The 13469-nt window shown below is 36.9% G+C and overlaps 1 protein-coding gene across 3 annotated transcripts in view; it reads left to right on the top strand.

Annotated features, from left to right (window-relative positions):
• Positions 1-13469, top strand: part of Naa25 (N-alpha-acetyltransferase 25, NatB auxiliary subunit) — a 76159-nt gene that overhangs the window by 43057 nt on the left and 19633 nt on the right. For all 3 annotated transcript variants that reach the window (XM_058579883.1, XM_046446202.2, XM_046446201.2), the window contains 4 exons: positions 1648-1855; positions 2662-2751; positions 8853-9033; positions 10224-10323. In XM_058579883.1, coding sequence (XP_058435866.1) covers positions 1648-1855; positions 2662-2751; positions 8853-9033; positions 10224-10323 — 579 coding nt within the window. The remainder of the gene's footprint in view (positions 1-1647; positions 1856-2661; positions 2752-8852; positions 9034-10223; positions 10324-13469) is intronic.

The raw sequence follows: 13469 nt of genomic DNA, 5'->3' as shown, positions 1-13469 counted from the left end.
AGCAACAGAGTTAAGAGGATGAAAGGTGTGTGCCACCACCTCTGCCTCTTAGATATGCTTTCCCTGGCTTTTTTGCTACCATCTGTTAGGGGATTTATACTTCTGACTGAAGTATTCTGGGATTAGTTTAGTTTAGACGTAGGGGAGGGGATGAGGCTTTCATCATTGAATAAGAAATTTTCACATTATCCCCTATTTTTAGCTCTGCCAGCTCCGCCCAAGTCTACGGTGTCTCTGGTTTAGCTTCTGTTCATCCTCAGGAAGTGGGTCTGTGAGCTTGGGGAGGGGACCAAGTTCTTAGACCAATTTAGCACATTCTGTTTTTATCCCATGATAATACCTTAGTCTTCAGAGACACCTGGTACCCTTAATTCTTGAGTCTTGAAGGTTCTGTGGTTGAAAATTTCTTGAGTTTTCTGAGGTTCTGGAAATGGAATAAGTATACTGCTTTTTGGTGTTCTTCCCTCTGCAAACTGAGTTTTCACCCTGCTCGGCCCTATAAATCAATTATTACTTACCGCCTGCTTTTTGTCTTTTGAAATCTTGTTTTAATTTACTGTCATCTCTTCACATTTTTTATGTTTTTTAAATTTTTTTATTTGTTCTTTTTAGATATACATGACAGAATATATTTTGACATATTATACATACATGGAGTATAACTTTCCATTCTTGTGGTTGCCTGTGATGTAGTTACATTTTTTTTAATCTTTGTGAGCTTAATCCTTTTTTATTCCTTATTGTCATCTTAGTAGGATTTTAAAAGTGAGTGACAATAAGCATGTTTTTAATAAGTATATAACTGGAACTGGTGTGTGATTTTTGTTTTTTTAATTCTTACCAAATTTAAAGAATTATAGTTTAAGGCAGGATGCTATTGTTGGGAGAAATTGAGTGAATGCTACATGGGATTTGTTACTTCTAAAAACTAAATGTTGATCTATAATTATCTAAAATTTAAAAACTTAAAAGAATGGTAACCATCCCTTCAGTGTACAACCTTTCCTTTCATAATTTATTTGTAGCCAGCTGACAAGGTGCACATGTGTAATACCAGCTACTTGGGAGACGGAGGAAGGATTGCCTGGGCAACTTTGCAAGACTTTGTCCCCAAACCAATCGAAGAAAAAAGGCTGGGTTGTAGCTTAATGATAGTGTGCTTATCTAGCATGTGCAAGCCCCTGGGTTTAATCCTCATTAGCAAAAAAAAAAAAAAAGAGTAAATCAATATAATTGTGGATTTTAGTTTTCATTTTTATGTGGTGTTGAGGATCAAACCCAGCGCCCCGGGCATGCCTTGCTTGAGCCACATCCCCAACCCCTAATTAAATCTTTTTATTGATATAATATATCTTGTTAATTCTATAGTTTATAAAACATTGTTATAATCTTTTTAATATTTACTGTTTGTGGTACATGGTATTGATAATATCCTTTTGTCCATCAGTGAATGATTGTGTCAGTTCTATGATTATTGTGTCCTATCACAAATCTTTTTTTATTTTTTGGTAGATGGAAATATTATACTAAGGAATTTAAAGTTTTTTTATTGATGCCTTTTTATAGACCATATCAATTTCTGTACTACAGCCTACTGAGGTTTAGTTGAGTTTTGAGACTTGTGTCCTCTTTTCCCCCACCTCACAGTTTATTAATCAGTTACTCGGAGTTGTTCCTTTGTCAACACCAACAGAGGATAAGCTGGCACTGCCTTCTGACATCCGAGCTTTGCAACAACATTTGTGTGTAGTGCAGCTGACGAGGTTACTTGGCTTGTACCACACCATGGATAAAAATCAGAAATTGAGTGTGGTCAGGGAATTGATGCTAAGATACCAACATGGACTGGAATTCGGTAAGCAACCTTTCAGAATGTGCAGTAGTCCCCTGATTTGGTAAGGCTTAGAAATCAGTTTTTAAAGCACCTGTTGTACCCTGCTTTAATTAGTTTTCTAAGGAGAATATTTTTTCAAGAAGGAAGACCAAGTGATAAGTGACAAAGATTTTCTTAAGCTTGGAGTTTTAAATAATTATAGGTGACTTACTGTTGTCCATATTCTCCTAATGAGTTAACTCTCTTACGTTGGGACTTATATGAATTGCATAGTTACAATAATTGTCTATTTTCTGCCCGTATGCCTTAATATTTTTAATACATAGACTATGTCATTAAATCAAAGTTATATTATAAATTATAAGATAATTAAAGTAGGTGATTTTTCAGAGTGGCCTGGATACATAGATGTGTATGATATAAATTGACTAGGAGATATCATTATTTCTCTATTTCTATATTAAAAATATTAGGCCAAGTAAGGAATATAATGGTACTTTTTTTGTACACGGCCCTTGGTTTATGCTTTTCACCAAAAACCTCTTTCCCAATCTTTTTTGTGGGATCATCATAGATAGCTTCTCTATGCTGGAGCCCTTCCTTCTCTCCCAACTGAGTGTGGTCTCACTTTCTTTTGATCCCTTTGATTTATGACTTGTGTTTTTAATTAATTAATTAATTTAATTTTGTGGGGTACTTATCCTATTCTTATTTTCATTTCTTTTTTCTCTTCTCTCCCTGTCACTTTTCTGCTATAAAAAACTCCCTTGGGGCAGTAATAGTTGAACAGATGTTTGAAAAGATGTGATTATTTTCTTTTCTTGTAGGGAAATCCTGTTTGAAAACAGAATTGCAGTTTTCAGACTATTACTGTCTCCTTGCTGTTCATGTGCTTATTGATATATGGAGAGAAACAGGTGAGTCATAGTGATTTCAGTTCAACTTTATGTTAAATTAATTAGAAGTATGTATTCTTTCCTTAGTATAATTATATAATCCATGAATTTGATTTATGCTTTTAGGTCTTCCTTTCCCTTCTCCAGGATGCTTCTAGAAGAACTCAAGTTTCCAATTTATCCTATTCCCTGTAGTCAGGATAATCTTGAATAGTGAATATCTATCCATTCTGTTTCTAAATGTTTCTGAATAATGAATAATAACTGTAAAAAATCTACTATAGGGCTGAGGTTGTAGCTCAGTGGAAGAGCACTTGCCTAGCATGTGTGATTGGGTTCAATTCTCAGCACCACATACAATAAAGTTCCATTGACAACTAAAAAATGTTTTAAAAAATTACTAGAAAGCTATAATAGTTAAAATATAATGAAACTGATTTAAAAACAATTTTTATATACAGGAAAATGTTGTGGGCTTTTTTTGGAATAAGTTTTGATTGGCCTTTTTGAAGAATTCAAAAAATAGAATTCATGGTAAAGGCAACATTATAAATCACTGTGGGACTGTGGCTCAGTGGTAGTGCACTTGCCTGGCATTTGTGAGGCACTGGGTTTGATTCTCAGCACCACATATAAATAAATAAAAATAAAGGTCTATCAACAACTAAAAATAAGAATAAGTAAATATATATATATATATATACACACATATATAAAGTCACTGAGGAAGAGAAAGATTATTTTGAAGATGGTATTAGGATTGCCTTTTCTTCAGGTCACACCCCCTGAAATTTACTCTTATTTAGTCATTTTTTTTGGGGGGGGGACATCTTTGGGTGTATATTGCATATTATTAATGACACTAAAGTACAGAAAATAGAAAGGGCTAGGGAAGATAGTGGTGAGCAAGATGCCCCAGCCCTCATGGATCATTCCACAGGTCATTCAATTTTGCTACCATCCCCATTCCGAAAATCTTTAGAGGCAACCTGAAATGATGAGGGTAAAAGTCAGCCAAATTCTTAGATACTCACAATCCTGAATCTATTTGTAAAAATCTTTTTTTTTTTTATTAGAGAGAATTTCAATATTTATTTTTCAGTTTTCGGCGGACACAACATCTTTGTATGTGGTGCTGAGGATCAAACCTGGGCTGCATGCATGCCAGGCGAGCGCAATACTGCTTGAGCCACATCCCCAGCCCCTGTAAAAATCTTTTACTGCTATCCCTGAACATCATGTTGAAGTAACTTCTTTGCCTCCTTCATCTAACTTATGCTCAAATGATGCTTCAAAAAGCCTGTCTTGATTTTTTTTTAAAAAAATATATTTTTTAGTTGTAGTTGGACACAATACCTTTATTTTATTTATTTATTTTTTGTGGTGCTGAGGATTGAACCCAGGGCCACGCATGCGCTAGGCGAGCTCTCTACCGCAACCCAGCCCACCTGTCTTGATTTTTATGTCTAATATCATTGCAGATTTTATGTCTCTTCTAATATTCTGTAAGACATTAAATCTAACTATATCATAATACTTGCTATACTCTGTTGTACCATGGATGAGGGGGATTCCTTGTCATAAGAAGACCCATTCATTGTGAAATTGCTTGGGGCTACGAAAGTCATCTTGGTGGTTTGTTTTGTTTTGTTTTTTGGTGCTGGGGATTGAACTCCAAAGTCACCTTAATATAAAAACCACTAATGAAGTGACATCTTAGTTATATGGTTTCTATACAAATAACCTTCCCCACTTACCCCTTGCATCCATTGCTGCTCATAGTGACTATGGCTTTGCTAGTCACTTGTATTTTGAGCAAGGTATCTGGGCATATAATAATAATAGCAGCAGCAAACTTTTGTTGATAGATATTTGAAAGTACTTTCCATGAATCAAATTTATTTGTTTGTTTGTTGTTGTTTTGTTTTGTTTTTTAGGTGGATACAATAGCTTTATTTTATTTTTATGTGGTGCTGAGAATCCAACCCAGTGCCTCATGCATGCTATGCGAGCACGCTACCACTTGTGATACATCCCTAGCCCCCATGAATCAAATTTAAACCTATAGTAATATAGTTATTGTCACAATTTTGTAGACGAGGGAAATGTAGAACAGAGAGAAAGAAGATAGTAAATTGATCAAATTTCTACAGTGCAATGCTGGGCGCGGTGGTGCACGTCTGTAATTCCTGTGGCTCATGAGGCTGAGACAGGATGATTGCGAGTTCAAAGCCAGCCTCAGCAAAAAGCAAGGCGCTAAGCAACACATTGAAACCCTGTCTCTAAATAAAAAATACAAAATAGGATTGGGGATGTGGCTCAGTGGTTGAGTGCCCCTGAGTTCAATCCCCAGTACCCACCCCGCAAAAAAAGTCCTGCAGTGCAAATACATTGTGAACTGTGTTAGTTAGCCTATTGTTGCTGTGATCATAATACCCAACAAGAGCAACTTAAGAGCCAGGTGTGGTGGTGCATGCCTGTAATCCCAGCAGCTTGGTAGGCTGATATGCAGAAGGATCGGGAGTTCAAAACTAGCCTCAGCAACTTAGCAAGGCTCTAAGCAACTTAGGAAGACTGTGTCTCAAAATAAAAAATTAGGGATGTGGCTCAGTAGTTAAGCACCCCTGGGTTCAATCACTGGCACTCCCCACCAAAAAAGAAAAAGAAAAAAAAGAATAATAAGAACAACTTAAGGAAAAGTTTATTTTGGCTCACAGTTCCAGAGGTTCAGTTCATGGTAGGCCAACTCCATTGTTTTGGGTCCAAGGGAGGCAAAACATCCTAACAGAAGGAAATTGCTCTCATAGCATCTAGGAAGCATTGTGGGAGGGGCCACAGAGAACATGAATCCTTCCAGGGTATGCCTCCAGTGATGCACTTTCTCCAGCTATGCCCCATAATCAGGTTACAGCTATCACAAACCAATCACCTCACCTCTGAATATTCCTGCATTCACACAGGAGTTTATTAAAACCACAACAGAAACTGCAAAATGAAATTGCAGATCTTGTAAGGATGCAGAATTTTTTGAACTCAATGAGAGGGATATTGAAGTGCTCTAATCAGGCATAGTCATTATTTTATTTACTTTTTTTTTTGCAGCCTTGGGGATTGAACTCAGGGCCTTGTGCATATCAGGCAAGCATGCTACTACTGAGCTATGCCCGAACACCACAGATCTAGTAGAAATTAGAAGTTGTTGAATAATTACTGAGGGTTTTGAAAGAGATTGATTTGAATGTGAAAGGATTAATAAGAATGCTTTATATTTTTGCAAAATATTTTTTTTTCTTCAGCATAGTAGTTAAGGCAGGAGGATCAAAAGTTTGTGGCTAGCCTTGGATAAAAGTTATTATAGTTCAGAAGAAATACATTAAAAAAAATGGTTGTCAAGATCATGTGTAGCTAATAACATCGATGTTCATAGCAGCACAGTTCACAATAGCAAGACTGTGGAACCAACCTAGATGCCCTTCAATAGACGAATGGATAAAAAAAATGTGGCATTTATACACAATGGAGTATTACTCTGCATTAAAAAATGACAAAATCATAGAATTTACAGGGAAATGGATGGCATTAGCGCAGATTATGCTAAGTGAAGCTAGCCAATCCCTAAAAAACAAATGCCAAATGTATTCTTTGATATAAGGAGAGTAACTAAGATTAGAGTAGGGACGAAGAGCAGGCGAAGAAGATTAACATTAAACAGGGATGAGAGGTGGGAGGGAAAGGGAGAGAGAAGGGAAATTGCATGGTAATGGAAGGAGACCCTCAGGGTTATACAGTGGAGGGGGTAGAGAGAGAGGAGGGAGGGAGGGAGAGGTGGGAGGGGAGGGAGAGGTGGGGAGGGGGGAGGGTGGAGGATGGGAAAGGCAGCGGAGCACAACAGACACTAGTATGGCAATTTGTAAATCAATGGATGTGTAACTGATGTGATTCTGCAATCTGTGTATGGGGTGAAGGTGGGAGTTCATAACCCACTTGAATCAAAGTGTGGAATATGATATGTCAAGAAATTTGTAATGTTTTGAACAACCCACAATAAAAAATTAAAAAAAAAAAAGATCATGTGTAGCTAATAAAAAAATTGGGTAGATTATAGGTAGTTTTCATAGTGTGGGTTGGATTGTCATTGATATTTTTCTAAAGGCTTCAATTTTTTATTTCTTTTGGGGAAACAAAAGCATATAGAATAACCTTAAAATATTTTTTAATGCATGGAGGTTTTAGCTGTTTTTACGGAGTATAAAAGTAGCTTAAGCTGGGCGCAGTGGCACACACTTGTAATCCCAGCTGCTCGGGAGGCTAAAGCAGGAGGATTGTGAGTCCAAAACCAGTCTCAGCAATTTAGTGAGGCACTAAGCAACTCAGTGATACCCTGTCTCTAAGCAAAATACAAAATAGGACTGGGGATGTGGCTCAGTGGTCGAGTGCCCCTGAGTTCAATATCTGATAATACCCCTCCCCCCAAAAAAAGTAGCTTATAAAATTTTGGAAAACACTTTAAAATTTCATTTCTCCAGAACCCAATATATATGAAATATATATTTTTATATATTTTCTTACTTTTTCTATTCATATTTTATAGGTTTGAGGTCACTGCTTCACAGTAACTTACATTTTTCTGTTCATATGTTTACTGAACATTATTGTACAAGCACATTATAATTAAAAACTTTGTGGCACATGGTTCTATGATGTTTCCATGTGTGGATGTTATTGTAATAATGAATATTTTTGCACACAGTTTTGTCTGTGTTTCTTAGTACCTTCTTTAAATAGATTCTAAAGACAAATTTTATTTTTGTTTTATTGCCCACTTTGGCAAATTAAATTTTTTTAATTTGTTCTAATTAGTTATACATGACAATAGAATGCATTTTGAAACATATATAGATGGGAGTATAACTTCTCAATCTTGTGGTTGTAAATGATGAAGAGTTACAGCGGTCTATAATCATGTGCACATAGGGTAATAATATCCGATTCATTCTACTGTCATTTCTACCTCTATACCCATTCCCGTTCTCTTCACTCCCCTCTGTCTAATCCAAAGTACCTCTGTTCCCCTCCCCCCATTGTGAATTAGATTCTGAATATCAGAAAAAACATTTGGCCTTTGGTTCTTTGGGATTGGCTTATTTTGTTTAGCATGATATTCTCCAGTTCGTCCATATACCGGCAAATGCCATAATTTTATTCTTTAAGGCTGACTAATATACCATTGTGTATATATACCACAGTTTCTTTATCCATTCACATTACTTAACCTAAGACTATAGATACTTTTGAAATTTGGTAGGCTAAAAAAAATGTGGCATTTTAGTTTGATTTCCCCCATGGTACTGGGTATTGAACCTGTTGGTGCTCTATCACTGAGCTACATTTCCAGCCCCCCCCCCCACTTTAAAATATTTTTAGTTGTAGATGGATACAATACCTTTTAATTTTATTTGTTCATTTTTTTATGTGATGCTGAGGCTTGAACCCAGTGCCTCACACTTGATAGGCAAGTGCTCTACAACTAAGCCACAACCCCAACCTCTCAACCCTTTTTATTTCTATATTAAGACATGTTCTTGGTAAGTTGCTAAAGCTGGCCTCAAACTTAAAATCTTCCTGGCTCAGCCTCCCAAGTAATTGGGATTGCAGGCATGTGCCACTATACCCAGCTGATTATTAATGAGAAGTTTTTTCAAGCTTCATATAGGACAACCTCTTAAGAGAGTTACATATGAGTAAAATTGTGTCTGTGAAGAATCTCTCTCTGGATTCTTGTAGAGCAAATCCTGTAATGGGAAGGCAGGTGGACTCCAGTTCTTCAAAGTCCATCTCTTCCCAGAATCTGAAATTCTGTGTGATTCCATAACTTCCATCCACAAGATCTGGCCACTTAAACTCTGTTCCATTTTTCCAGAGAGAGTGTTTAAGAACTGGCATAACTATTGAGGGACAATTTAGAGAATTCCCTATTTTGCTTATAGGTATGTACGTAAAATTTATTCTCTGCCTTCACTTACAGAATGATTAGAGGAGGTGATGATGTCAGTAGGTTTGTTTCTTTTTGAGAAGTCTTATTACTGTCAAGATCAGTGGACAATGCTCTTTTTTGATTTTAGGTGATGAGACTGCTGTGTGGCAGGCCCTGACTTTGCTGGAAGAAGGGTTAACCCATAGCCCTTCCAATGCCCAATTCAAATTGCTGCTTGTTCGAATCTACTGTATGCTGGGTGCATTTGAACCGGTGGTGGATCTTTACTCCAGTCTCGATGCAAAGCATATCCAGCACGACACCATTGGGTTGGTAGTATATACTCTGAATAATGAGTAGCCAGCTATAACAGGGTGAGGCATGGGACTCTCATTTCTAGTCTTTTGCAATACATTCGTTTGTGATGTTAAGTAAACATTTATTATGACCCATTGCAAACATAATGAGTTTATATATGGCTTAGTAATTTTTAAAATTGGCAGTTTTTAAATGTCAAGAAGAAAGTTTTCCCCAGATACTGCAACCAGCTATGTACTTTTCCTTTTTTAAAAAAAATTTTAATTTATTTTTTAAATTTGTATTTACTGTTCTTTCTCTTTTTGGGGGGATGGGGGTGGGGGTGAGGTACTGGGGATTGAACTCGAGGGCAATCAACCACTGAGCCACATCCCCGGCCCTGTTTTGTATTTTATTTAGAGATACGGTCTCAGTGAGTTGCTTAAGGCCTAGCTAAGTTGCTGAGGCTGGCTTTGAACTCACGATCAGCCTCCCTCGCCCGGCTATCTTTTTATTTTCTTGATTTCCGTAGTTCTAGGGATTGAGCCTGGAACTTCAAACGTACTAAGCACATGTTTTACCACTGAGCCATACTTCCAGCCAACCAGCTGTATATTTTGAACCTTTATTCTTAGCACACATTGTTTTGAAGTCTTTTCTTCATGTGTACTTTATTTGTTGATCTGAGACATCCTTTTGAATTTGTGTTTTGGCTATTCTTTTTTTTTTTTTTTTTAATTTTTTTTTTCAAGAGAGAGAGAATGAATTTTTTAATATTTATTTTTTTAGTTTTTCGGCGGACACAACATCCCTGCCTGTATGCGGTGCTGAGGATCAAGCCCGGGCCACACGTATGCCAGGCGATCGTGCCACCGCTTGAGCCACATCCCCAGCCCATATGTTTTGGCTATTCTTTGTGATTACATAAGGGCATTTTTTTAATCTCCTCTGGTGCTGTTTTAGGAAGACTGCATTATGTGCATTATTACACCTTTTATGTTTCATTGCCAGAGTCTAAAGAAAGCATGACGTAGAACTTTTATCCTCCTAAAAAAACTGAATGAACTTTATTCTTTATTGATTAGGCTATTTTAAATGGCAGGATTTTTAATTTTTCCTTATGCTTTACTATTTCTTTGGCATAGTAATTTGAGATATAGCATCTGATACTAGAGGTGGGTAAGTATAACATGTATTTTTTTCTTCTTTTCTTCCAACCTAGTTATCTTTTGACTCGATACGCCGAATCTCTAGGTCAGTATGCTGCTGCATCCCAATCCTGTAATTTCGCACTCAGGTTTTTCCACTCCAACCAGAAAGATGTAAGTGAAAAGCCTTTTCCTTTTTTCTTTATGGTCTTGACTACTGACTGTACACGATTGAGTCACAAGTGCCATGTTAAGGAGCACCATGCTCTACTGGCAAATGCTCATATACTGTAGCTTACTGTTCAAGGCTCTTAGCTTGAGATAGAGCTGTTTATGTTTATTGGAATGTGGGTGTGTTTAATAGGATCCTTGGAAAGTTGGCATTTAACACTGGGTTTTAATAGACTAAGAAGTGTTATACCTCTTAGAACTGTCTTTGGATATCTAAGAACTTTCTAAGGAAGTAAGAAATAGCCCATAAGAATTTATAGCCTGCAGTGCCATGTAAGAATCTATGATGGGGTTAGGGATATAGCTCAGTTTGTAGAGTACTTGCTTTGCATGCACAAGGCCCTGGGTTCAATCCCCAGCATCACACACACACACAAAAACCACTCTGCCACCTTTCTTTCTTTCTTTAATATTTATTTTTAGATGTTGATAAACCTTTATTTTATTCATTTATATGTGGTGCTGAGAAACAAACCCAGTGCCCCACACATGCTAGGCAAGTGCTCTACCACTGAGCCACAACCTTAGCTCTGCCACCTTTATTTCTGAATAAATAAATAAATTTTATTTTTATTTATTGACCAGTTGAAGAACATTTCAAGAAACTTAGGTCAATTGTATGTTTTTTCAGTAGCCATAAATGTGCCATAACTAAAGGATGGGATTTGCACCATATTTTTCACTGCAAACGGATTGGGGCTCCACTTGTTGAAGCAGAATTTTATGTGGAAAAACCATATGGTCACTACTCAGTTGATCAATCTTGCAAAACTACCTAAGAGAAATATGGAAAGAGAAAGTTGTTGTTAGGGTGGTCACTACTTACTTGGTTCTCACATGATTTGCAGACTCATTGCCTAGAACCTAGCTGGGCAGATACCTGCCCCAAGCTTTACTGTTATGGTCTATCAGCAACTAAGGAACCTGACAAGGAAATTGTAACCTGGGGTTCTTCTTGGCAAACACTCTTAAGGATTTAAAACAAACAAATCTGTTTGGTAAATGTTAATGTATTTTCCATATAATTCTTCAAGGATATATTAAATAGGAAGCAGGACAGAAACATGTCTGAACAATTGGAATATAGGTTTGTTGTTCTTAGCGTCTGGTAATATGTTCTAACAAGGTTATGGCATGGCCTAGAGGGCTGTAATAGCAAAGGACAGTTCTGAGAATGTGGATGGAGGGTTCTCTGCTTAGCTGTTGAACTGTGCACCATATTAATTGGCTTTTTTAGCCTGTCTTTGTCCTGTGATTGACATTGCTATTCAGACCTTATTTTGTGACATAGCTTCTGATCAGGAAGAGAGGGAAATGGCTTTCAGCAACTGAACACATTACTTCGAGTGTGCTGGCCAGGCTTAGAGGTTGAAAGAGCATCTCTAGGGCCCTAGGCTTTTAAATCGTCAAGAGTGAGTTTTCACTGTGTATTCACGTATATCTGCTTGCTCTTCTCTGTTTTTAAGGGATTTCATTAACTCAAAATCAACTGAAATTATTTCCTCAAATTGATCATTATTGTAGCTGTAATTTATTTACCAGGAGAAGGATAACGACACCTGATTTACTAAAGAATTCTTTTCAAAATTTTGTTTCTCAACTAGCTTTAAGGTAGTGGGAAGAAATAAGGGAATCCTTAAAGCCCAATATCTGGTTTTTCTATTGTTTTAATCAACTGTGCATTCTTGAAGAATCATTATTCATAAAGATTTGGACAATAAAGAAAGGCACACTATTTTATACTGATAGAAATTAGGCTTTAGTTTTTTCTAACCATTGTGTGTGAAGAATTGCTTCTGGGGAAAAAAACAACCCCAAAATAAAAATGTACAGTATTGTAATAAAGGGAAATAATGTTCCCAGGAGCAGTTTGAGGGGTGTCGTCTCCTCAGTGTTTTTAGTGTCTTTTTTGATGCTTGGTCTTTTTTTGATGGTTGTGTGTAGGAGTGACTAATTGATCTGGGACTGGGACACTTTGTCAGTTTGTAATGGAGCTAATGTATCATAATATTCAAGTAGCGATCTTAAGGGATCCTGGAGAAAAAAGGGAAGCTCAGTACACAAGAAAAATGTGCCTCTGTCTTGATGCCCTATCACCAAACAAGGGAACAGTAGCGTCTCCTAAAAGAATCTAAGGCTGCCTGTGATTGTAGTGTCACACTGCGTGCGTTAAACCTTCTCATAGAATTAGAAATGTTTCACTTCAGAGCCAAAGATCCATGCTCAACAGCTTTTATTCTTGATAGTTTTGGGGATCCCCAAATGCCTTTTTTGGGGGGTGACTGATGTTTTACTTCCCAACTATTTCTTTGAAAGAACACTTATTCCTTGAATGGGAAATCCCGGGTTCTCAGGAAGGTTTTGTGCTGTGGGACTGAAAGTTGAATTTGGAAGGTCTGCACAAGGATTTTCTTTTTAGATATGTCGTTTGGCTACTGTCATCTTACTTTGGAATAGATTCTTTTTACAATATGAAAATCAGTGCTAGATTTTCCTATCTCCTAACATTCTTTAAATGTTTGTACTACTTTAAAAATCTTACTTTAAGATGTCTATCTTAGGTAATGATGATTGTAAGTTTCAGGTCTAATGTCCTAATTTGCTAGTTTTTACAGTGACCAGGGTTCATTTCAGGCATCCATATGGGATCTAAATATACCCATTTGTACATAAGCTAGTAGAAATAGGTACAGATGACATACACCATTCAAAAGTCTTGAAGTGCCTGTGGCCTCCAGTTTTCCCTGTTGTCTCTCAAAGGTTATTGGTTGTGCCCTGGCCCAGATCTAGCCTTGCACTGGTGCTTCACTGTGATGTTTGAGGAGGACTGTAACTGTGCCCACCTTCTTGGTTTGTTGAAGACTATTTCTTTCTCGCTGCTTTTTTGAAAGTTTTTTTCTTAAAGTGCTATTCCATGGACTACTCAGTAAGTTCTCTGCCTTAATTATAGCATATTTTAGAACTGGAATTTATAAAGTTGTTTGGAATTACCGAAGTCATATATCTATCCTAATAACTTACTAAATTATATGTTTCCATTTTTTTAAGCTGTAAGTTCCTATCGCAAGGGCTGATAGTAAACCTTGATG

Source organism: Marmota monax, unplaced genomic scaffold, assembly GCF_021218885.2.
Source record: "Marmota monax isolate L192 unplaced genomic scaffold, Marmota_monax_Labrador192_F-V1.1 WCK01_AAM20220418_F8-fsc00092, whole genome shotgun sequence".
Classification (NCBI taxonomy): domain Eukaryota; kingdom Metazoa; phylum Chordata; class Mammalia; order Rodentia; family Sciuridae; genus Marmota; species Marmota monax.
Note: the sequence above shows the minus strand (reverse complement) of the source record. Positions and strands in the feature narration are given on the sequence as shown.